This window comes from Tiliqua scincoides, chromosome 1 (genome assembly GCF_035046505.1).
Source record: "Tiliqua scincoides isolate rTilSci1 chromosome 1, rTilSci1.hap2, whole genome shotgun sequence".
Classification (NCBI taxonomy): Eukaryota; Metazoa; Chordata; class Lepidosauria; order Squamata; family Scincidae; genus Tiliqua; species Tiliqua scincoides.
The window spans coordinates 224,522,482-224,549,288 of record NC_089821.1 but is presented as its reverse complement, the minus strand read 5'-3'; the positions used below and the strand labels follow the sequence as shown (position 1 = coordinate 224,549,288).

At 40.5% G+C, this 26,807-nt stretch overlaps 1 protein-coding gene across 13 annotated transcripts in view; it reads right to left on the bottom strand.

Annotated features, from left to right (window-relative positions):
* AFDN (afadin, adherens junction formation factor) overlaps nucleotides 1-26,807 on the bottom strand; it is a 141,038-nt gene that overhangs the window by 71,344 nt on the left and 42,887 nt on the right. For all 13 annotated transcript variants that reach the window (XM_066616412.1, XM_066616429.1, XM_066616421.1 and 10 more), the window contains exons 5-9: nucleotides 25,709-25,869; nucleotides 22,767-22,924; nucleotides 15,633-15,744; nucleotides 14,231-14,398; nucleotides 1,836-1,930 (exon numbers count right to left, since the gene is read on the bottom strand). In XM_066616412.1, coding sequence (XP_066472509.1) covers nucleotides 1,836-1,930; nucleotides 14,231-14,398; nucleotides 15,633-15,744; nucleotides 22,767-22,924; nucleotides 25,709-25,869 — 694 coding nt within the window. The remainder of the gene's footprint in view (nucleotides 1-1,835; nucleotides 1,931-14,230; nucleotides 14,399-15,632; nucleotides 15,745-22,766; nucleotides 22,925-25,708; nucleotides 25,870-26,807) is intronic.

The window sequence follows — 26,807 nt, the reverse complement described above, 5'->3', positions numbered from 1 at the left end:
GTTTTGGGGTGAGGGATGGTGGAACGGGAGGAGGATCAAGCCCAGGAAGGGGGTGGGAATGGCAGAATGCATCAAATTTTAACTCCCACGGGCTGTTCAGATTTGGGGTTGAATCCAAAGAACCAAGAATGTAAGGAAAAAAACTGCAAATGCACAGGAGTTCATACAGCAGTATTACAGGTAAGCTCTATGAAAGTTTTCATTATTTTGTTTGTGCAATTGTGCAAGCCAAGGAGCATCTTTGGTGTCATTTCGCTTTTCTCACACAACATTCTAGTGCCAAGAAGAAAGCAGCCCTTATTTTATTTATTTATTTTCACATTTTTATACTGCCCTTCCTCCAAAGAGCTCAGGGAAGTCTACACAGCTGCTCCCCTCCTTTTGTCCTTACAACAACCCTGTGAGGTAGGTGAGGTTGAGAGAAAGTGACTGGCCCAAGGTCACCCAGGAAGCTTCATGGCTGAGGGGGGATTCGAACCTGTGGTTCACCTCCCAAACCACTACACCACCCCGGAAAAAACTTTCTACATGTGGAAGAGAAGCTTTGTATCCAACCCTTGAGGCATAGTAAAGAAAAATTGTTAACAAAAAAGACAAGCTTAAAAGATTTCTTTTAAATAAGTTTGACAGTTGCTTTGGTGAGCAGAAAATAAAGTAAAATCTGCAGTGCAACTCTAAATAATGTTTACTGAGAAGCATCATGATAGAAGTTACAAGACATTCCCTATAAAGAGTGTTTAGGACTGCAGTCTAGTCATGCCCAGACAAAGGGCTGAAAAGAAATAATGTTCATATACAATGATTACTGCTCACATACTGTTTCTGTTCCACTGAGGCCCCTTGATCCTCAGGATCAGATGTGCGTGAGCACAGGGGGCTGAAGAGGGAAGGGAAGATTGGTGAAAATAGCCCATCCCCCCTTCCAGCAAATACAGCTTCTTCCACAAATGGAAGAAGCATCTTAGAATGCAACCTATTATTCAAAACCAGGGGTCTCCAAACCCTGGCCTGGGGCTAGATCTGGCCCGCAGCGAGCCTCTATCTGGCCCACGGCCAGCCTCTTGCCCCTGAAAGCCTCTGGCCCACTTTACTGAACATGACCAGAGCTATGTTCTGATTGCATCTGGAGGGTGTTCTGAGGGCTGGAGAGGCTGAGTGAATGAGCCCACTCATTCATTTATTCATTCATCTAAGTTCCATCTCTAATTTATTTATTTAAATTTTATATTTAAAATTTTTTCCAGCCCTCAGCACTGTGCCAGATATTTCATGCAGCCCTCTGGCCAAAAAGTTTGGAGATCCCTGTTCAAAACTGATTATACAATTTGACTGCTGTAAGCTGCTTATAGTAAAGGACAGCAAGGATGGAACTATTAGGAACATTTTGAACAACCAAAAGAATGTTGTGACATGGATGTGAAAAGGCTCAAGAAAACAATCTGGATATACCTGGTATACATTCCAATTAAAATTACACAAATCATTCTTTTATGTCTTCTACAAAAGTGTACAACTTTTCAAACTGAAGCCCAGATTTCCTTGCTGTTTGTTTTAAAATATTCAAATCAGTATGAAGCAAAGTGGAAAGACAAAATAGACTTTACAGTAATATTTAAAAATTCTGCTTCATATGTCTCAGGCTACGATCCTATACACACTTTCCTGGAAGCAAGCCCCAATGGACAAGATGGGACTTACTTTTGAGTAGACCTGCTTAGAATTGGGCTGTCAATTATATAAATATGGGAATTACAGCACACTATTTCACTCTGCTTTACCCAATCACACAGATGATTACTCAATATTCTTGTGCTCAACTCTAAACAGTCCCTCACCTGAATGGAGTTATCATCAAATTTTTCTGTTCCAACTTCTGTCACACTTAACTGCAAACGATAGAGCTTTGGTTTATCTCTTGAGTCGGAGCCATCTGCAAGTAAGAACAGCCCATTTTATTTGCAAATATAAAGAGTGTTGATATTTAAGAAATGAATACAATTGCGTAATGTGATGACAAAATTAGAAATGCTGCTTAGTTTTACTGTGCATAGTTTTAAAGTTGAATTTGGAAGTTTCATCGTGTTTCATATTACCAAAGTTCCATATTGCCAAAGCAAAAAAAAGTATGAATTCTTTCCCAATTCACATTTTAATCCAATCTAGAGAGGAATAAAAGCCCTTTTGCTTATTACTGCCAAGGTCCCTCTTCCCCACTTATCTTTCCTGTGGCTCCAGAGACAGTCGAACAAAGAAACAAGTTTTTCTTACCCTTCCTTGGTAGCCAAGTGGATTGATTACAGCATTCCAGCACATTCCAGTCACATGCTGGAAATTCTCAAATCCGTAATTCTCAATTCTTCAATATTCATTCTGGGCACTGGAAGGAGTACAATTCCCAGTCTTTCACACATGTGGCACACTGTGATGATTGTATATTAAGTATAAGGAATGAGGTGGGATGGAGGGAAGAACATCTCTATTCTCAGTACACAATGTGCCAGACACAAGAAGGGCTGGGAATTGTAGTATTTCCTAGACAGCCACTCTCTGTGCCCTGCTAGCGGTAAGGAAGGGTAAGAAACTTGAAAATGTAGCCTTGTTTATTCTTACAGTACTAAACTCTAGAGATGTGGATTAAAAATTTAATTATGCTGAGTGTGCTGCAGATGAGTAGTCTGGGAATGTTCATTATGTCTGTACTAACTGTTATTGTACAATTGCTAGATATGCTAGCATGTTTTTGTTTCTATGGGTTTCCTTGGTTAGGGTTTGCTGGTGTTGTTTTATGCCAATAAATGTTCAATATACGTACATACATTTATACATTTCCATTGCTTATGTATACCAAGACTACTGTCTGCAGCCCTGCATTTGACTGGCACACTGCAATGACTCCATGCTAGTATTAGGGAAGAAAAATATCCATTCTCCTTCTGTCATCACTATAGTCACGCAAAGTGATAGGGCCAAAGGGATTGAGAAGGAGACACAATTTCCAAGTAGGTGGGATGGATCAGATTGGACCCAGGTGCACTCCCAGGGACATAACTTGATATGAACAGTATTCAAAAAACACAAGGCAATGGAGGTGAAAATAATAAACCATTTTCTGAGTTTCGGCAGGAGGCATACTTTTTTCTACTTCATTTTAGAACTTATGTGGACAAGGATTGCTCATCACTATGTAAAATACTACCTCTGGGCTGAAAACATTACTTCCAAAAGGAACCTCGAATGAAACAACTTGAAAACTACAGAAGTGCCTCTGCATCCGTGGGGGTTCCATTTTCAGAACCCCCATGGATAATCATATCTGCCAGTCAGGACATGCTAAACCCTCCAAATGGGACCAGAGTTATGTTCCGGTTGTGACTGGAGGGCCTTCTGAGAGCAGGGGTAGCCTCCCTGGCCCTCAGAAGGCCTTTCAGATGGAAAACAGGAGTTGCAATTTTTGGCCTTCCAGAGGCTCTACAAGGCCTTCTGAGGGCCTGGGAGGTTTCCAAAAGTGACTGGAGCATTGGAGGGTTCAGGTTGGGCCTGATTGGGGCTTCATGCAGGTCAGTGGATCAATGTTGAGTCAGCTCCACAGATGAAAAATCCATGGGTGATCAGGCACCTCCTGTGTTATCTATTTATATTACTTATACTCTTCTGCATAAATCTAGGAGTGCTTCCAGTAATTAAGACAACAGACAGAACAGACAAGAACTGTAAAATTTGAATAATAGGAGAACATACAAAAAACAGAACTTTTTCATCTTCTTTATTTTGTTTACAAGATCTGCCAACCTATGTAACTGTTAAAAGGCTGCACAGAAAATGACTTTATCTAAAATGGTTTTAGATTAAGCCCCCTTAGCTAACTTGGGCTCATGTACCAAAAAGATAAGTCACTTTACCCTTTTAGTAACTGCTGATATACAGATTTCTGAGAAAGTAAAACATAATTTTTCCCTAAGTTGTTCACATTACCATGCAGATTATGTCACTACTGACCTAAAGGCATATGAATGCTGCTGAATACTAATACCCTTTATCTCTGTCCGTATAGGGCTGAGTGCAAGCCAGTAAGAAGACAGATTATCAATTATTGTAAGATTATGAGAAGTATCTTTTGCTCTCAATGTACAATGAAAAGGTATTAGCATGTCTCTCATATATATATATATATATATATATATATATATATATATATATATATATATATATATATATATATATATATATATATATATATATATATATATACATATATACATATATATACATATACATATACATATACATATACACTAAACTTCTTGTGCATTATTGAGCTATCTGAAACCACAGCATATTCACTGGATCCCACACGTATGTTTTTTGAAGATTCACTCCATATAGAGTCAAAGGATTACAGTATTTACACAGAACAACTTCGACCAATTAAAAAGTATCATAAGACACCACCACTTTATGTCATGTGTTGAGGACCCTTCACAGAACAAGAAAATGTAATACAGGTTTTACAGGCTCAATTTCTCTTAAGACAGAAGAAGTTGAATCAAAAATATATTTTTACTTTTTTATACATTAACTTATACTATAAATTTTTCTTTGGAAGTAGGTCCTGCTGTGATAGAGTGGGGATAACCCTATGCACACCAATCTGAGCTTCTTGGAAAAAAGACACAAAAATATAAGAAATTAATAATGAACAGAATTTCTGCTTTAATAGCAAGATCAAAATAAAGCCTCTCTTCTTTTGCATTACAAACCGTGAACAAAATTCTCTCCAACACATGCAGATGAGGAAACTAAACTAGAGAAAGGATACGCATTATTCGTTCAGTGTTGGCTGCCAGGCTTCATGACAGGTTCATGACAACCATTACATTTTACTTATAGAGAAATGCAGCTCTGAAGGGAGGGATACCTCCAGGTATACCTTTGCTGACATCAAAGACCAGGGATGTGCCCAAGTCACTAAGCTTGAGTCGCGAGTCATCAAACCCATGATACAACTTCCAAATAATAGTATGCAACCTTTGCAACTTTACTTGAAAAAATTTAAGTCTGAGTCACGAGTCTCACAGTCCAATCCTATGCATGTCTACTCAGAAGTCCCATTAGAGAAAGGGCTTACTCCCAGGAAAGTGTGGATAGGACTGGACTGTCAGTCATTCCAAGTCACGAGTCCTTGAGCAAAAAAGTACATTAAAAAGAAAGGTGGGGTGTGTAAGTAAGCAAGCAAGAACACACACACACACACACAAGCAGTAGTTCTCAAACTTTAGAGCACCAGGACCCACTTTTTAGAATAACAATCTGTCAAGACCCACTGGAAGTGATGTCATTAATCTGGAAGTGATGTCATGGCCGAAAGTGACACCATCAAGCATGAAAATTTTTAACAATTCGAGGCTTCAATCCTATCTAAACCTACTCAGGAGTAAGCCCCATTGACTATCATTGTTAAAAGCATAGTCATACTAGCCTGTTCAAAGTACAGATCTGTCACATATCCCCAAATGCAGTCACATGTCATGGTAGCATCAAGTCTAATTATTAAAAATAAAATATTGAAATGAATGGGAACCCATCTGAAATTGGCTTGTGACTCACCTAGTGGGAACCAATTCATAGTTTGAGAAACATTATACTAGATAAGAACTTGAGACATTTTGAGTCCAGATTCTTTTTTCGAGTCACTGGCTCCAAGTCGAGTTGAGCTCAGTGACGTCCACAACTCAAGTCAAACTCGAGTAATCAAAAACAGCTGCTTAGTATGACATAAGTCAAGTGCCCAACCCTGACAAAGATGAAAAAAAAGGTTTTAATTCTGTTGAGAATTTGGAAGGAAGGCTTTTAAACAGGCTGCTTATTTGCACTGTACAATATTAGCTTCCACTCACACAAGATGCCTCCATTCAATTTCCTTCTCCCCCCCATAGCATCCCGCAAGCCTTCCATTGTGTTCACATTGTGTCTCCCAACCTGTAGGATCAACTTTTCAAGGCAAATGGGGCTTGAAAATTCCTTGCAAAAGTCAGGATCCACTCACACAGATCTGAATCCAACCCAATATTTTTGTGATTTTTGTGTGTGCTTCAAATAAAAATGCGTATTAACACTGTAAGGGGGGAAAAACATACAGTACAGGCTTTCTGATATTTACTATATGCCACAAAGAACAGTTTTTTTAATAGTGTAAAGTTGACTCTTAGTACAGAGAAAAATGATCTACTTATGGGAAAACACAATTTCCTTACCCCTGTGTAAGTCTAGAAGAAGGAAAAAAAACAGGCTGCATATATATATAAACAAATAGGATGAATGAGAAGAACTAAGGAAGTCCAAAGCATATTAAATTTGTATGGGAAACTATAATTCACATATTAATATTTTTTTAAGGTATGTATTAATCAAGGGTCCTGTGATCCCAATACTGCTAGAATGTGGGTAAACATTTGCTAGATTCTCCCTAGAAATGGAGTTCATGAACTGCTCCCCCAAACCTTTACAGTTATTCCAGAGTACCCAAAAGGCGGAAATGGACGGTAAGATGTGCAATTAGGGATTTCCAGGCCAAACAAAATGCTAAAACCGGTTCACATGTGATCTACAGCCAAGTACTAGAAAAAATCAGAGAACGTCACATTTAAATTTGGGCGTATGAAGATTGCCTCATACCACAGGTTAACATTCAAGCTAACCATTTTCTTCTGCAAACCAAGCAAGAGTGCTTGCAAAGTCTTATTTTTAAAGTTTCAAAAATTGTTTGCAGCCCACCAAAACTTTGCTCACAACCTATTGGTGGGTCCTGCCCCACAGTTTGGGAAACAATAGTCTAAAAGATTTAACAGTTGTGGGTCAATCCCTATAGTTAACAAGGACTGCTGCCACTGCTTCCAGGGTTACCATTAAAGCTGCGTTTTCATGGAGTTTGAAAACTGCAGTAAGCCCTTGCAGAGGAGGGGAGGAAGGCAGCAGAGGTGGGGGGGAAGGCAGTGACGCGATCCCCAGGATCATGTTGCTTAGGGGGGCTGCAGGGACTGGGATGCACTCACCTGCGCGAGCATCTGCAGGGCTCCCCAGCCTTCTAAAAGTGAAAATGGAGCAATCGCGCTCCACTTCGTTTTGCAGAGATGGAGCACGATTGCTCCACTTTCACTTGGCTGGGGAACCTTGCAGATGCTTGCACAGGGCTCTCTGCACCCCCAGGACACTGCTGCAGGGACTGGTAAGTGCATCCCAGTCAGGGATTGCTCTGGGGATCGAGTTGCTGCCTCCGCCCTGCTCCTGCCCCTTAAGGGGGCAGAGGTCAGTGCCTGCAGGCTGGGGCGTCGCAACACTCCAGTTTGAAAACCACTGCATTAAAGTCTTGTCCTAGCACAAGCTGATTTCCTTTGGGAAGTGCTCCACTGTTGCTCACCCTATGGTGTTTCCAAGCTATCCCATTCCCAGACTAAGGACTGGGAATGGGACAACATGGAGGGCTGAGAAAGGAACACATGGTAGGGAAAGGTGCCTTGGTTGACACTGACTCCAAAGAAACAATGCAACCTGTGCTTTTTCCTCTGCAAAGGGAGAGGGATGGGAAAATCTTGCCTATCTTTGATCAAAAGTAGAACTAGCATCTGAAAGAAGTCTTGTCCCAGTAGGGACATTAAGGGCCCAATCCTATCAAACTTTCCAGCATCATGCCAACAGATTGAGTACTGCATCCTGAGGTGGGGGGAAGTCATAAAGGCCATCTCAAGATAAGGGAATGTTTGTTCCCATACCGTACTGCTGCACTGCAGCTGCACTGGTGCTGGAATCAGTTGGATCAGTTTCAAATGTGTTATAATTGTCATTGTAAAGCCCACTTACTAGCAGGTGGTGCACCTCTTACATTTAGCAAGGGGGACAATAACTTTCCCTCTTCACCCCAACACAGCATTTTTTCTACCAGCTATTGACTAATGTCCTTACTTCTTTAGACTACAAGGTCTTTTGGAACAGGAAACCATTTATTCTGTTTTGTAAGGTATTTGTGAACCTTTTTGCTAGAAGTGTTACGTAAATCATAATAATCATCACGACCCCCACAATCTCGGCAAGCATAGGCAACTCCGAAAATAAATATTTAGGCCTTTCCATGCACTACCAAAAAAGTTTTGTATGCTACTTAAAAATGGATTTAAGAAAGGGGTTGAAAAGAATAGGAATTAAATATTCTTCAAAAACCATAACAAATCAAAGATTTCAGCAGCAAGAAATACAGTAAGCTACTTTAACAAAAGGGATCCAAGGCTACATTTTAAAAATTTTCTTACTGGTATTCAAGTATCTTATTTTTCCCCACAAAATGAGAGAAAGTTGATGAAAATATTGCAATAGGCAATAAAGTTACAGAAGCAGAAGTTATTTCACAAGCGGCAGCATACTATTAAATATCCACTGCCACATTTAACACTGCACATTACCACTACATTCATTTTCTTTTCTTTTCAAAATGAAGAAACCGACTTCTAACATCAACTAGGAAAAGTAGAATTCTTTAACTTATTTCTTTTAATACTCATTCAATAAGACCAAATTCTACTACACAGCTATTAACTCTTGGTTTTGGTACTACTGCAACCATAAACACTCTGAGGGGGGAATACAATGCTACTATTTTTGAGGTTACACTGCGAGTCAAAATTAAATATGTGTTTTAGGCAATTGACTCAAAGACCAGTATTCCTTTTAATCTTCATCCCAGAGTGCACAGAGATTTACTGTAGCTATGTGGGGGTAGCTCTGGAGCACTTGGCAATGTAGAGTCATCATTATGCTCTGGAGCAGGGGTGTCCAAAGCTTTTTGGCAGGAAGGCCACTTCATCTCTCTGACACTGTGTCGGGGGCCAGGGAAAAAAAGAATTAATTTACATTTAAAATTTGAATACATTTACATAAGTTTACATAAATGAAAATATTAAAGATGAACTTATATGAATGAATGAAGGTCTTGCAATCACTCAAGGCCTATAAAAGGCCTTGCACAAAGCAAGGCTGGCCTTTCCTTTGCTGCTGCTACTGTATCACAGATGTGAAACAGCAAGCTGTGGAGGAAGCCCTCATCCCACAGCTCACGTGAGAAGTCAAACAGTCGCCCTCACACTGACAGCAGTTGTGTCAGGCCAGTGCGGGCTCCAACAAATCTCTGGAAGGCCAGAGGTTCATTGGAAACTGGGGGCTCCCTGAGGGCTGCATTGAGAGACCTCGAGGGCCACATGTGGCCCCAGGGCCAGGGTTTGGGCACCCCTGCTCTGGAGTATGAAAGGGAAGATACGTGGGGCTCTTGTTAGAGTTGCACAGCAGCAAAGCTTGGAGGAACAACACCAAAGGCACTTGTACATGCAGCAAGGGGAGGTGGGACATAAGTGCGACAGAAGCTGAATCCAGTCCCCCTGCTGTCCTCTTCCAAAATTATAAACATGATGATCACTTTCTCAAGGGCCTGCTGAAGGTAGTGAGTACCTGAATTTAGTATTATGATGCCTAATCCTTTCAACAATACTGTACTAGTTGTTTTTTTTGTTTTTTTTAAAGGAAAAAAGATAATCCTTGCTTGATCAGGCCAAACTCCGATCTACTCCAGCATTCTGTTTCCTACAGTGGCCCAATAGCATGCCCACCACCCTGCAACAGGTATTCAGAAGTATACTGCCGCTGAACTCAAAAGTAAAACACAGCCATCAGAACTAGCTGCCACAACAGACATGCTTTTCATGAATTTTGTAATCCCCTTTTAAAGACATCCAAACTAATGGCCATCACATCTCGAGGCAATGAGTTTCACAGGCTACTTATGAACTATATGAGGAACTGCTTCCTTTTACGTCCTAAATCTCCTGCCAATCAGAGTATCCAAAATCAGAGCATCCAAACCATATAAAGGTTCTAAAAAAAACCAATATGTCAAACACTGTGAAACTGTTTAGAGAACACCATTCATCTGTATAATTTTTAAGTGCAATTCAAAAACTCCTTCTACATATCTGAAGAGAAAAAAATTCAACCTCTTCCCACAGTCATATTACCTGTTTTAATTTTCTTTGTGCCAATAAAAGTAATTGCTTCATGAAATGCAAGATCTGTTTTCAAAACAGACAAAAGCCCTCTCTGCTAACAAAGATTTTAGTGACTACCGAGAAAGAACAGTATTAAATAACAGTATTACCTTCGTAAGTGTGATAGTTGAAGTAGGCAAAGTGATTCCTTCTCCCTGGGGTTAGAAAACACATGCACAGGACCCAGGTGAAGGCAGCATCAGCAGAACAGATACCATGCAGAACATGCGGAAGAGGGCAGAGAAAAGAAAAGATAGGAAAGAGTGAAACTGTAAGCCAACAACACTTACTCAATTTAAAAGGATGCAGTGCTTTTAACGCTTTCAACTTTAAGAACTGCACAGAATATATAGACATTGGTGTTGTGGATGGATTAATACGATTGTTAAGTAGTTGGCAGCAAGCTGCTAGAAGAAAGCACAGAAAAATCACCAAGCAAAGTGGAAAGGCCACAATTAACTGTAAGCAGGTTAGAAACTTGCATCACATTAGGCTTTTATTTTATTCTATAAATGGTTGCTTTTTCTTTCATTTATAGTTTATGGGTGCACTGGCACATCACCCAACATATTTCATACATGCAGAGTATAATGCAATGGTATCATACAACCTTCTTTCCCATATAAGATAGTACTGAACTAGAGGGCAGAGAAGTATCATCTCATGATGATGTCATGTTTGATACTTTTTCTATGTGATTGAATTTGCACATTAAAAAGAGCATTTCCAATGACAAACATGAAGAGAGGTAAGTTTATTTTGCTGCAAGTATGCAAACTAGGCAGACACAATAACTGTTGGCAATCCAGTTTGTATACTGATTGCAAAACAAGCTCTGACGTATGTCTTCATGTCACATGGTGTACAAATTTCCCTACATACAGATTATCTCTATATATGAAAAATATCACCTACGAAGCAGTTCTCAATATCTTGGCCAGAGTTGCAAATCCTTTCTGGTTAGAATAAATCCTGCTGGACCATTACAATCACCTTATCCCACCCCCTTCCGGCCATACAAAGTCATTGGAAGTGGAAGGCAGAGAACAGTCTCTGAATTTTTCTGTTAGAAGCCTATCAGTTGCATGGGAAAGGTCTACTCAGTGGAGGCAGGACCAAAGTTACTTTCCAAAGGACAAGGAAACCCACACTTCTTAGTCAGAAGATGTCTCTCCTATGTAGTTTTCTTTTTACCCTAGATAGATAGGACTATAGTACCACCTTGCCTCAAATGCTATCAAACACTGTTGTTCCTGTTGTCTTCACCAGTTGTACAGTGTTTTGCTTATCAAACACAACCCACATAATGAGTAACTATCAAAAAAGTGTCACATCTGAAATCTAACACACAATTCAAACTGTGAGCTACCATCAAAACATAGTACCCAAATTATACTCATAGCTGCTATCAATGAAAGACACTTATTCAGATTATGCCATATGAGGTAATTGGGAAATCTTGATATACCGTATTTTTTGCTCTATAAGACGCACCTGACCATAAGACGCACCTAGTTTTTAGAGGAGGAAAACAGGGAAAAAATATTCTGAACCAAATAGTGTAATAAAATATGTCTCTCTGCTGCTCTGTTTCCATGCTCCTTAGCATATTTTACTACCTCTAGTTTAAAAGGAATTTTATATGCTAGCCTTTTCTGCTTTATCATCCTTGCACTGGTAGAATGAGGTACTGTAGTATTTTTCTGCAAGTGCATTGTCACTAAGCGATGAACATTTGCATTACCGCTGAGCGCCTGCATTTGCATTTCAATTTGCATTTGCATTACCATTGCATTTGCATTTGCATTACCATTGAGCAGGCAGGCAGGACCCTGGTCAGGGGCAGAAGCACCTGCCAAGGAGGCTCTGCTGCCCTGAGAACGCCTGCAGCTTTGCAGTATTCGCTCCATAAGACGCACCCACTTCCCCCCCCCCACTTTTTTGGGGGGGAAAAGTGCGTCTTATGGAGCGAAAAATACGGCATGTTCCAATTTTAGAACATTCCCACATACATGTAATTTTAAGAGAAAAAAATGTCCATTCTGATTTGATGAAAATATCAAACATTCGCACAATAGATTAGCCAAGTCAAGGGATCCAACTACAAAAGTATACAGGCAATACAAACTCTACAGAGTCTCAAACATAATTCTTAGCCAGTTTCCAACAGTCTGTCTCGTATTATGGTGGAAAACCACACATCTTTGGAAAATTTGTTACTGATACCTGTAGACCCTGACTTTCTTTACTAACAAAATGGTACTTGTAAGTTTTAAGAGTGAGTTCTGGTACAAGAGGTGCACGAGGAAGGAGGAAAAAAGCACTATGTAAGAGAGCTCCAGGAGGGTGACCAGCCTGTGTGCGAGGTAGGAATGATCTGGGTTCTGGTCCCCACACACAGGGAGCTCCACCCTTTGGGGTATGACCTGCCTACATGATGCGACAAGGGACATTCCCACCTGTCAGGAATGCCCCTGTCTCCACCAGGAAACTGGTATTTCTTAAAAAAAATTAGTTTTCTTCTTGCCCTTCGAAACCAGGTCTCCTTCAGAACTTCAATAGGGGAACAAACAACAATGGCAAAAAATGAAGATGCATCACATAAATACAATTCAACATATTTGTCAGCAGTGGTGTACTTAGGGGGGTCCATGGGTGCAAGTACTCATGGGTGGCCCGTCTGGGGAGTGCCACAAGGTGTGCTTCCCCGAGGGCCACCCACGCCCGCTGTCTCCCCATCCAGAAACGTTCTGAGCACAGCATCCCCAACCCTCAGAGGGCCTGATAAACATCACTTCTGGTTCCCCCAAGGAACAGGAAGTGACTTTTAAGGCCTTCTGGATGCCTCAGAAAGCCTCCAGACGCTACTGGTGGGGGACATTTTCTATTTTCCTTGGTTGGGGGGGCAGCAACCCATGCATTTGGCAGTAATCCGAATCACAAAGCATACTTCGTTCTGGCGCGCTTCTCTGAAAGCAATAAATTCTTAGTCTTATGAACTCTGAAGGGAAACCTTTAGGAACATAAGAACGAAGTGTGTCCCCAATTTAATTTTTTTAAGTGCACATTCAATTAGAAGTTTGGAACACTCCAAATTATATAGTTCAAGTATCAACTTCAACTATTACTGGAAACACTATATTTTAGATCCAAAGGTGTCCAACTGCCCAAAGAAGATGCGTTCCACCCAAGGAAGACTGTTTTACCATGCAACAGAGAACACAAGAAATGTGAAGCTAAACTATTATTCATAAGTCATTCAACATTGCGATGTACAGTACAAAAATTAGAAATACAGGTTCAATCGTCAAGATTCAAATAGAAAAGGTGAATATATGACATAACAGGGAGGACAGGAAAGGAGAGTCACTTAGGAAAAGACAAAGTAATTGCTGAATAAACCCAAAAGATGTTCTTCCACTTACACAATCTCTTGAGCAAGCAACAGCATGAGAATTACTATAAAATGTATTATAACACTCCATACATTCTTGTACAAGGGTTTGCAGAACAGCATGAGGCTCTTTGAACTCTGGTCACAGTTCTTTGGATCCAACTCAATGTTTACAGCAGACACACAAAGTTGTTTCAACCAAACTGCTGAGATTTTAAATTCTATACAGTATATATAATCACAATACAGTTTCATTTATATTTTAAATTATTCTATTAAGATGGTTTAAAAATACTTACACAAAAACTAATCCATGCTTAAGTTAGTATACAACAATCCAAACCAATACACAACGCATTGTCAGTATAAATACGTAAAGAACCCTCTGATTTATTTTTTTAATACTACTACTTTATTTCTGGAACCTTAATGATTGCATGTATGATTACAACAAGCAAAATTCTTTCCGGCTTCAAAGTTCTTTAAAGATAAATGTATAGTTTATCCTGATACATTTTTAGTAAGATACTCATGATCCCAACATTAGCATCACCTTGGATATATTAAATATAAACTAAACAGTTTCCTAGTTAAAGTGACATTTTGCAGACTGCAACCATTTACAACCTCCTTTCTACAAAGCACCACAAGCAAAAGGAAGAGGGGCAGAAAACCCTAAAAAGGAGAAATCATTCAGACAAACTCAAAGCACACCATGCTCAAAATGAACAAATGTTTTAGAAGTAATTCTTACCTGGACTTAGTTCAACTAGATAAGGTAGTTTCTCTGGAGGAAGGGAAGAGCCATAACCAGACCCGTCAACTCTTTCCTTCCCTTTTAATGGCTTTCCGTCAACTTGTTTTTTCAACCTCTTTGGAATATAATCAGGTGGCCGCCTTTTCAACTGAAAGACCAGTATTCCTAAGTACAGAACACACAAGCAGATTATATGAGTTTGGTCCTCAACTCAGTTTAAGCAGAATTACATACCTATAAGATGCTATAACATTACATATACTAAAGAGACAGTATATATACTGAAAAGACTATAATATACTTACAGACCAATCCTATCCCCCAACATCTTCCACCATGTAGCTGTGCTGACATGACATGCACTGCAAGCTATGGTGCGGGGGGGAGGGGGGAGAGACAACCAGCAAGAGGTAAATACAAATCTTTTACTTACCTCAGTAGGCTGCCTCATCACCTATGTGTTTCCTGGGACATACAACAGGGGTAAGTCCCAGGATAGGGTTAGTCTCTGTCACTGAGATCTAACCCTTCCAAACTGCTCTCTGCCCCAAACCTTTCCCTCTGCCACCTGGCCTGCACCAACAGTGTCTGGGCATGCTGAGCCGCTGGCCATTTCTGTGCATGACTGCAACACAGCTTTCATGCTGCTGCAACAGGGCCTCCAGTAGTAGACTGCAAGATTCACTGAAGTAGGCCTTTGATAGAATTGGACTGTAAATTTCATTAGCCAATTAAATTTAGATTAGGATTAACCCATTTTTGCCCAGCTCACAGGTTTACACATTTGATCCCTGATGCGTATAAGTGGCAGAAATGGCTTTTTGAGAACTAAAAATTCCAATTGGATAGAATTTCATGATTCTTCTCTAAAATTCAGTAATATCATAGTAAACTAAATACAAGTAGGTATTGTAATACTTTAAAATATACATCTCGCTAGTTCTGCAAAGTCTCTTGGGGCAGTAAACAATTATCATTAAAATTGCACAATTGGAGCCTGTTTTAATTATGCTATGCAAACACTGGAGCAATTTACTTGAGCATAATTTCTTTAAATGTTACTTTTTGACCAATTTTCAGTACTACAGCTACAATCCTTATCTCAGTTTATCCTCATATGACCCCGGTACAGTTAGATCATGACTTGTCCAAAGCCACTTGAATGAAGACTGAAGGGAAACAGCACAGCTTTCCAAATACAGACTGGGACATTTTAACCTTGTTAGCTTAGAATGACTGAAGTTGTGATGCCATTAAAGGTTGTTGATTGAAAATGACTGAAGAGTTCAATGAAAGAGGAGTAATTAGTAAAATTAAATGTAGTTCCTATTTTATGCAGATTTGCTTTAAAGGCTTGTTGCACTGTGCTGCATTAAACATTCTGAAAAGGTAACATTACCTTTGTCACTCGGCCATTCCCTGAATATCTGAAGTGGGCACTCATCATCATCAAGAATAGATTCTTTAGCACCTTTATCATCAGAATGCTGAGAGCCCGGGGGAAGTATAACCTACAGAAAAGATAAAGCATGAGTCTACACAGAACAGAACAGTTACCAGAGAAAAAGCATGCAAACGTCACACCACCTCTTCTTTAATTGATTCTAGTACAAATACTGTACATCAATTACATATATTTTCCTCTTCTAACACATGTACATAGAGCAGGGGTGCCCAAACCCCGGCCCTGGGGCCACTTGCGGCCCTTGAGGTCTCTCAATGCGGCCCTCAGGGAGCCCCCAGTCTCCAATGAGCCTCTGGCCCTCCGGAGATTTGTTGGAGCCTGCACTGGCCTGACGTAACTGCTCTCAGCGTGAGGGCAACTGTTTGACTTCTCACAGTTCTCCCGTGAGCTGTGGGATGAGGGCTCCCTTCTCTGCTTGCTGTTTCACGTCCGTGATGCAGTAGCAGCAGCAAAGGAAAGGGCAGCCTTGCTTTGTGCAAGGCCTTTTATAGGCCTTGACTATTGAAAGACCTTTATTAATTCATATAAGATCATCTTTAATATATTCATTTATGTAAACTTATGTAAATTTATTCAAATTTTAAATATAAATTAATTATTTTTTAACCTGGCCCCCAACACAGTGTCAGAGAGAAGTTGTGGCCCTCCTGCCAAAAACTTTGGACACCCTGACATATTGTACTCTAAGTGCTTCCTCGGCTCACAATATAAGCTCCCCCCAAAAGATAATCTGCTCCTGAGAGAACCCCTTCAACGCTCAAACAGATTTTCAGAGGTTGCAATGGGAAGGAGATTGGTAAAAACCACACACCCCCCTTTGCACAAACAGAGCATCTTCCATGAATATAAGCACATAGGTCACAATCTAAAAACACTTATACATACAAGTAGTAAGTACCCCAAATCATTTAAGGAAAAACCACAAAATATAGCCCAATTTTAAAACCTCGAAAACCACAGATCTGTGCATCCAAAGTTAAAGTATCTACAATATGCAACCTTACTTAACAAGAGAGGTGAAAAGCAGTGTGCCCCAATGATCTGTCCTGGGACTGGTGCTTTTCAACCTCTTGATAAATGACCTGGAGACAGGAGTGAGCAGTGAGGTGGCAAAGTTTGCAGACAACACCAAACTTTTCCAAGTGGTGAAGACCAGAAGTGATTGTGAGGAGCTTCAGAAGGATCTCTCCAAACTGGCAGAATGGGCAGCAAAAAGGCAGAAAATATTTCTTTACTCAGCATGTGGTCAGTCTGTGGAACTCCTTGCCGCAGGATGTGGTGACGGCATCTGGCCTGGATGCCTTTAAAAGGGGATTGGACAAGTTTCTGGAGAAAATATCCATTATGGGTTACAAGCCATGATGTGTATGTGCAACCTCCTGATTTTAGAAAAGGGCTATGTCAGAATGCCAGATGCAAGGGAGGGCACCAGGATGCAGGTCTCTTGTTATCTGGTGTGCAGCCTGGGGCATTTGGTGGGCCGCTGTGAGATACAGGAAGCTGGAGTGGATGGGCCTATGGTCTGATCCAGTGGGGCTGTTCTTATGTAACTCATCCAGACATGAATATATTTATTGAAATTTAACATTTATTGTTCTTCAGCTCAACAAGCAGTAGCCAACTGTTATAAGTAGAGGCTGCTTACCCATAACTATAGTTCCTTGGGTAGATAAGGTACTATCAGCCTCCTGGGTAGAAAAATGTACTGGAGTTCCACACATGCGCAAAGCCAACCTCCAAAGTTTCTAGAACTTCCCTGAACAGTCTGCCTCTGCCCTTGAGAGGGAAAACCCTGTGCACACCCTGTGCCTGAAATTCAAGAACACAACCCAAATTCCTCATCTGATGATATACCCCAAGTGTAGCTTTCAAAAAATAGTCCTAGGACTTGAACCCAGACTTGTAAAGGACACAAAAAACTGTATAAAAACTGTAAGTTGTGTCTAAAAAGATTGCTGCACAAAAAACTAGTTACAGGCAAGCAACCTGTCCTCCTTTGTGACCTTAGCAGTTACAAATAAGGAAACAAGTTAGTTTCCCTCATATCTGGAGGTGGGCACAGGTTGATCATCAGAAAATATTCTACAGAACAGCCTGCCCAAACAAGGCAACTGTTCTCCATCTTGTGCCCACAGTACAGAGCTTCATAAAGGTCAATGGCATTGACCATACTGTTGCTTTGCAGAACTACAAGAATAGAACACCTTTCAATCTCATAGCAGAAGATAACACGGCTCTGCTGGAATGCCCCTTCAAAAAAGCTGATGGTCAACATTTAGGCAGAAAAGAGCCAGGTAGATACAGTCTTGTTAGTCACTCAAGGGACAAGATGCTGGGTGGAAATATTTTCAGAAAGGGGCCAGTCTCAATATGACCTGGTCACAGAGGCTACTATAAAGGTGTGAGATAAATGATGTTATTTTCTGGCACCAGTGACATGCCTAGTTTTCTCACCATTTACTGCAAGAACATGTTCAAGTAGCAAGAATGCCAACATTTTTTTCTAATTGGGCCAAGGTAAAATGGATAAGAATTTGTTATTTGCTTCCAAATGCTTAATTTACATCTTTATGGAAAACAGAAACAACAAGTCAGAAACATACAATAGCTCCAGAGCAGGGGTGTCAAACATAAAGCCCAGGGGCCAGATGCAGCCCACTGAAGCTTTCTGTCTGGCCCTCGAGCTCTTAGCTGCTGAGCAGTGCTGAGGTGGCACTGCTGAAAGGGCTGCCAGCATGATAATTGGGCTCTCCCATATCTTGAAATATGATCAAGATTTGCATATTTTCCCTTCTGTCATTTGCAGCTATTGAGTTCCAAAGTGCGAAAAAGTGCTTATTTCTGGTCATGACCTGCTTAATGACATCACTTCCTGCCTAATGAAATCATCTCCGACCCTCACCAGGCAACATGAATGCTATTTGGCCTGCTGTATGAAATGAGTTTGACACCCCTGCTCCAGAGTTTAAAGGATTCAGAGACATCAACTTATATCATCAACTCATCCCTTTGACTGTGTTTGGAAAATACTGACTTCTAAGACATCTTATAGGTTTATTGGCAAAACTCTGAATTACTGATGGATACTCAGGTAATGAAAAGGGGATTAATATAGCAGGGGAGAGATCTTAAGATTGAAATGGAGGAAGTTTCGCACTGATGGCATTATGGTCTTGGCCAAAACTGTTACATGGTCCTTTATAAATGGCACAACACACCATTTTGAATCCAGAAAATGTTCCCTTCTACATTAACTAATGCTGCAGCTGCTAGGCATCTTATGCAGCATTTTTCCATGTCTGATACAGTTACAAACTCATTCAAACATTCTGGAGTAAAATTGCAAAGGACTATACATGCAATTCCTGGAGACCTTATAGGCATAGAGCCACATGCATTCTTATTGAATACTTTGGACCGCTCATAATGAAAGAAAATAAGACTAATCAGTAACTTGTTAGCTGAGGTGTGTATGGTCACAGCCCTCTATAGCAGGAGAGGATAAACCGTAACCTGGGGCTGCCGGATCCAGCATCGGAATGGATCCGTCTGCCCGGTGAGCGGACCTTTTCGTTCCTCTTAGGCACCGTGCAATGTCCACCCCGTTAGGAGGACAGGGACGCACTGGGCAGTAATGTCTGCCTGGACATCCTGTTGTGCAGCATTCTGGGATGCCAGGCAGATGACGCAACTACCCAGAACATCACTGTCCTCCCAATGGGAAGGACATTGTGCTGCACTCTAGTGAAATGCTTGAATGTGGTCTGAATGGGGACTGCATTCCGGGCATGCTACGCTTGGCAGTTTGAGCAAAGTTGCTCTATAGAAAATATTCAGAACTGTCATGATTAAAAGGACTGGGATAAGGAAATGTCTACGTGTATCAAAACTGCCAGCAATGTTAAGCTTGAGAAGCTTTCATTAGAGCGCTTTCACTGTTTGCTAGATGAAATATGAACATTTTGTCTAAGCCATTTGAGAAGTCTAACAGTTTATTAAATTTTGGACAACCAAACCCAATTGTCTGGATATTAAAAATATATCACTCTGCCTTAGTTCAGACAGAAGTACTCTGAAAGATCACTAACAAGGAAAACAAACTGCAGGAAAAATCATGGCTCTGCCTGCAAACCTAAAACCTTGCTTCCTGTAGGAAAGAAACAACCCTCACAACTGGCAACAAGAAAAGTTATACTACTACCACCATCAAGACCAGAGGTCAGCACAGGCCCGATCCAGCCCATGTGGAGCCTGGCTTCAGAGGCAAAGTCTCCCATCCAATTTGCCACACACCAGACAGAGAATGGCAGAGGCACCTGCCCAGGCTCACAGAATCCCTGTGTGTGGCCAACTGGGCAGGATACATTGTTTCCAAAGCTAAAGATCCATGCAATCTCTTCTGGGAGCTCAGCAAATCAGAAGTTTGGCAATGATGTGATGTCATTGCCATATGTACAGCCCCTTTTCCCAAAAAGAATGCTGACCCCCCCCCAAGCTAGAATATCTAGCAGATAGGAAATTCACAGACAACTCTGAAAAAATGTCACCAAGAATGATAAATTAATGAATCTCTAAAAAAATCTGTTGACAATTCTAAAGGACTTACAATGTTTTTTAAAAATCCGACCTATTATGTTCATAGAACGCAAGACATTCTTAAGGCTCAATCATGCAACTGCATCAGCCTATAGCAGCTACTCTTCAATCAGCCCATCATAGCTTTTAGCCATATTACCACAACCTAGAATGTTCATGCAACTGCTGACTAGCCTGCACAGAAAACTGAATGGCTCAACTTTTGGCAGTGGATCACAACCACAGCTTTAATCATGTGCCAAAACTCATTCGGCACAGCATTCTGTCCATGTCGGTCAGCAGTCACACACCACATTTGCTCGTGGCAGCATAACTAAATGTCAGCATGGGCTAACAATAGCAGCTGTCATAGGCTGTAGCGGTCATCCAACTGAACCTTTAGAAATCTTTTATCCCAAACTCTCAGTTTGTTTTAAAAACAAATGGACACTCCAAACTCAGCATTGTTAGCAAGCACTAGTAAAAGTGACTTCTTAGTAAAAGCCACTGCCCCTTTAGGACAAGGTGCCAAATCAAGATTACCATAAATTCAATGGATAAAACTGTTTTATTATTTTATCAAACGACATAACTACATTTAGCTTAACTGCAAAACACATGATGCTAAATGTGATAATGTATAGTTACTTCCGTTTAGCAGCTGGATGGGGTCACAATTTGGACTGCAACCATAGAATGAAGGTAGAGAGTATTTTAGTCTGCATTGTTTTCCCAATGACAAATCCCCAGTATAAAGACAGCTGTTTAACCCTAAAACGCTACAGTGGCACTTTAAGGACTAAACAGACACTTTGTAGAGGCAATTTTTAGTGAAAACAGGACAACAGAGATAAAAAGTTCAATACCCACTCCCTTCAAATCATGGTCCCAAGCAGCTGCTAGACAAGAGTAAATATAAGCCTAAGATTAGTCAGCCCACAACTTATACAAGGGTTACATTCCAAGGTTTGAGCATAAAACTAAAATTGCATATAGTTCAAACTCCCTTAAAGTCAACAACTACATAGTGTCTCTCTAAGAACTAGAAGCACAGTATATGAGACACATGGGAACTGAGAGGACAGCAGCTTCATTCTCCCATTTCTGGCTCACTCTAAGGCAGGTGCACCCAAACTCCAGCCCGGGGGCCATTTGGAATCTGGCCCATGGACAGCCCCCAGTCTCCAATGAGCTTCTGGCCCTCCGGAGACTTGCCAGTGCCCCTGTTGGCCTGACACGACTGCACTCAGTGTGAGGGTGACTGTTCTACATCTTGCATGAGCTGCAGGCCAAGGGCTCCCTCCATTGCTTACTGTTTCATGTCTATGAAGCAGCAGTGGCAGTGAAGGAAAAGTCAGCCTTGCTTTGTGCAAGGCCTTTTAAAGGCCTTGAACTATTGCAAGACCTACATTCATTCATGTAAGTTTCATCTATAATATATTCATTTATGCAAATTTATTCAAATTTGCAAATGTAAATTAATTCTTTTTTTCCTGGCCCCCAACAGTGCCAGAGAGACGAGTGCCAGTGTGGAGAGATGATGTGTCAAAAAGTTTGGAAACCCCTGCTCTAAGGCATAAACAGTGTAAGCAGAATTGCAGTGGGAGTCTCCTGCACTATTAAAACTACTGTTTATCTTTTTTTGGAGGGGGAGAGCTAAGCGCATATACTTGAATTTATGCAGGGCAGTCACACACAAAATGTGGGTGACTAAATATGTTGGAATGTACAGTGTCATATCTGGATACAACACAAATAAATAAGAAGCAGCCTTACCAACTCTTAGCTATAAGGAGTCTTAAGGATCAAACAGATCATCCTATCATTTTAGACAAGACCATAAAATGCAACTGTATGTGACCTGAGCAGCAGTTCCCCAACCATAACCAAGCAGGTAAGTTGGCTCCCTTAAATAGATGAGCAGTTTGTAAGACTTGGCTTTGGGTCTACCTGAAAGGCACAAGGCACTCTTTGGCAGTTATCTCAAAATAGCCATGAGGACAACAACTTCTTGCATAGGCCCCTTGGGCAAAGAAACAAAGCACAGCAGGTGGCCTTGGCGAACAATCATACTCCCCAAGACAACTTTTATTAACTGTGATATCAAGGAAAACAAAAGTCAACACTAAAGCATAACTTGCTACAATTTCATAGAATTAGTAGTTAGAATATTTATCTGCCTATCATATATGCTCATCCAGTTCAATGGAGACAATTCAAGTGTGCCAAGTATGATAAAACTGCTGTACACAGCAGTGGCCTGCAAAAAAGAAATACCATTCTCTCTTCAATAATACTTACACTTCTTACTTATTTTACAGCAGCTGTAAAAGTGCATGAAGTAGTTTTTATGACTTTTAAAGCTCAGAAAAAGATATACTGAACAAGATCCAAGCAACACGATTTACTCTTAACAAGAAAATATGCTCTAATGATGGAGACTCCTGAAAGCTAACAGATTTTTTCTTTTCTTTTTAAAATCAATGTACTCACCCGAGCAATACAGTAATCCTTGGGATTTTCCTTTTCCAGACCATACTTCTCTAGTGCTTCAATGACTGCAAAATCAGCAGTATCAGAAGTGGACAGCAGGATTGTCTTGTATGGTATATTTGGTTTTAAACTATCTGCATAAATTCTCAGTGTCCCACCTAAAAATATAATGAAATGTATTTTTTTATCTGTTATTTTCTAAATTTATACTCCACATTTTGAATTTATACTCCACATTTTGATCTAAAGTAACCCCCAGAGATGATTACCGGTACAACAATTCAGTTCAAAACTACAGTAATAGCAAAGGTAAGAGAGCGACACAGGAAATGTGAAGCTACTTCACATTCTTCTCAGCTCTCTTGTGGTCCTCCCTGCTGCTACCTTTTAAGGCTCATGATAATACCAGGAGAAACAGCCCCTCTAGTCATCAGATGTAAATGTCACTCAGCATAGGGCTTCTTCTCATGGAGGCCACTTACAAATTATATAACATATGCAGAAAAATTATTTCCCCCCCATAAATCTCATCTGGACTATTCAAAAAAAAAAAAAAAGACCTGAGCATTACATGATTCATGTGATAATATTACATATTATTAGTAAGCCATATGGTTAACATAGACATAAGTCCATAAATGGTGCACCGTCCTTCAAGGTGGCCTTTCAAAAGCAGAGGTGGAGGAGTCCAAACTTGGCTTTTGTAACTTTTACATGATTAGAAGCAAATGACGACAACACAGGCCATTAAATCAAAGTAAAATGCATGGATTTCTAACTAACCATTTTTGCTTCACTGAGGCATTGCAGAACTCAATCCTTAATATAAGGATAGTTTATTTTATCACTGCTAAACTAGGCATCATATGTAATTTAGGGTGCAAACCTAAGGTGCCCATGGGCCAGCACAAGTCCCTTGCGCCTCCTCAGGAGGAAACCAGAGGTGCGCTGGCCTGCGAAGACTGACACTGGGCCGGCTTCCTTGGCTTGCATCGGCCCAGCTTGGGCCAGCTGGGTGGGCCCAGGGGCAGGTGGGGGAGTGTGAAGCGGGGCTGGGATCCAGCACTTATGCTGGATCCCAACCCTCATTCCTGGGGAGTCTGGAGCGGCATGAAGCCGCTCTCTTCTCATCGGACTTGTGCCACTAGTCCAAGGAGAACCATTGGGACAAAGGTGCCTTACCCAGACGTAAGGGGAAAAGTTTCCCCTTGCCTCTGGCTGAGCCACCTTGGGCTCAGGAGGCTTGCGCTGAATCCAGCGCAGGACAGGATTGCACCCTTAAGCATAGTACAGGTAGGGAGTTTTGCTTGCAAGCAGAAAAACAGAATACATTAATATTGTATTGTTGCCTTATGGCAAGTAATACATTTAGAAAACAGAAAGATGACAAAGTAGATTAAGTACAACAATTAAAGCAGCTGCCTGCTGATTTAACTTCAAGCCACCAAATACCAGCTGAAACATGTGTTACAGAGTTTTGAGGGGGGGGGAAAAATCGAGATTTGTGCTTGAACCTGTTAAGTCTATTCTAGACAGGGTTACATTCCTTCCGGTATGAGGAATGAGCAGAGCAGGCCCTTCCGGTGCTCTTGGGCTCAGCTTCACTAAGTGATACTAAGGTGGCACCTATAGTCAGAAGCTCCTTTTCTTCAGTTTCACTTGGTGAGTTAGCTGTGCCCCTACATGGAAAATAAACGCTTGGCCAAAATGATGAATCTCAGACTATTTCCTCAGCTGAATTATTGCAGTATGCTCTAGTATGGCTGCTTTTGAATACTGCAACAAGTCCAGAATGCAGCAAATAGACTCTTGATGGATTTAGTTTGAGTTATCAAATAGCAGCTATATTTAAGAATATGTACTAATTATCAGTTTGTTCCAGATCCAATCCACAAAAGTGCAAGTGCCAACTTTATCTATAATTGCCTTTCCCCCTAAAATATAGGATGGTCAAGTTCAAAACAGCACAGGTACAGGATTTCTGGGGGGGGGGGAATCACTTCTCTCATATGTTATACTCATCCTGTGTTGTGAGACCTATAGATGAAACTCAGCTTTAAATGTCCTCATTATTAGAAATTTAGACAACGATTCCTATATTTATAGCAGGTATCACCAACCTTTATGTTTTAAGGGGCTGGACATTCAGCTGCACCGTCATCACATAACTGCCAAACTTCTGAGTTGCCAACCACCCAGAAAGCAGCCTGCATGGAGCTCAACTTCAGAGGCAAAACAGCAGACAGATTCCACAAGCCTCAGCAGGTGGCTCTGCCATTTCCCGTCCAGCACACGGCAAATTGGGTAGGAGGATTTGCCTCCCAGTCAAGCTCCAGATGGGCAAGATGTCTTCGGCTGGTGGGCCAGATCCAGCCCATGGATCATAAGTTGCAATCTCCTAATCTACAGCCTTAATAGTGACACCTTATCTTTGGAATTCCCTCCTTCAGAAAATTTGCAAAGACTGAGGATGGTTCTGCTGTGTTTTTAATCATTTGATCTATCTGTACTGGTTGTAGTATTGTACTTAATTGGATAGTTACACTTTTAATTGCAATTTTATTGTAGTAAAATTGTAAACAATTTTTAAAAAATATATTGCAAGTCCTTTTGAGAACCTACTTGAATTATTAATTTTGGACAAAACACTTAGCAATAAACCAAGTGTTCAGGTGACAGGGCTCTTGCCTAACTTTCCCCAAAAACTACCATCCATGACTCTGTTATTAAAATAGTGTGCAGTTATTCATGTTGAGGGGTCAAGCCAATTCCTTTAATGGCTATACTAAAATAAGCAGGTAGCTCAACGATATGTTGAGATTTATGTTTGAAAAGAAGCATTTTGAATTATTCAAGGCAGTTACTGGAAGCTAGTTTAGATTCTGAAACATCTGTATAACCACCATCAGACAACTATTCTTAATTTTAGCCTCAAGTACTACCTGAATCTGGCCTGCCATCAGAGCTCCGAAATTCTTGCATCCTCTTCTCTAGTTTTTGTTGTCTACGCCGCTTCATTACCACTTCTGGATTGGATATTGTGCGAGTGAAACTGGTCTCTGGCATATCTTTGTAGACTTCTGCTGCAAGGCGAGAATTCTCACTGCCAAAAGCAAATTTAAATTATCACTCAAATATCAAGTACACATTACTCATTCTTGATCACCCAAAAATATAATCCACAGCAAGGTACATAAAATTGCTACATCAGTAAAGAATGATGCTTCATTTAATTGTCAGAAATGTCATTTAATGTCCTAGATTTGGAATGAGATGTGCACTTTCTTACAAAATCAGTTCCAATAAGGATATGTCCTGAGGTAAAACAACTACATACTATTAAAGTAAATTGAATTAATGTTCTACCAAGGCGTACTTTGATGTTTAAATATACAGATCCAAAATATAAAGAATATAGATATATATTATATATAATATTATATAAATATATATTATAATATTATATTTAAATATAAAGATCCAAATCTTTTGAAATTTCTGTGAGAAGACCACCCAAAAAAATCTCCACTTTCTGAACAGAGAAGTCTAACAGAGAAATTTAAGCTTCATTTAACAAATCACCTAAAAGATTTTAAGACAGAGCTATCGAACAGTAACAAGTACATAGAAAGTGTCTCTGATGGTGACTATTTTAGTAAGAAAGCATGAAGAAGGAAAATGCTACTACTTTCCCTGGCTTCCAGAGAGGAGATGATGGTGATGATAGAGATAACAGAAGCCTTCACGGAAAAAAGCAAAGATGAACAGCAAGTCAAGGAATGAAGTATATGGAAAGTGCTCAAAATACAACAAAAAAAATCAAGATGGCAAAAGCACCATTGACAATGGGCCTTTCAATTAGGAAGGAAGTACATGTCCAGCCTATTTATACACGGATTTTTTAATACACGGATTTGATTCAACACAAATGGTCACTGCAAATGAGAAGGAATGTGCTGATCCCTGGAGAAGGGGAAAAATGCATCCCTTTAAAATCAGTTTAAAAAACTGAACAGTCCTTTAACAATAGCCTCCTTAATG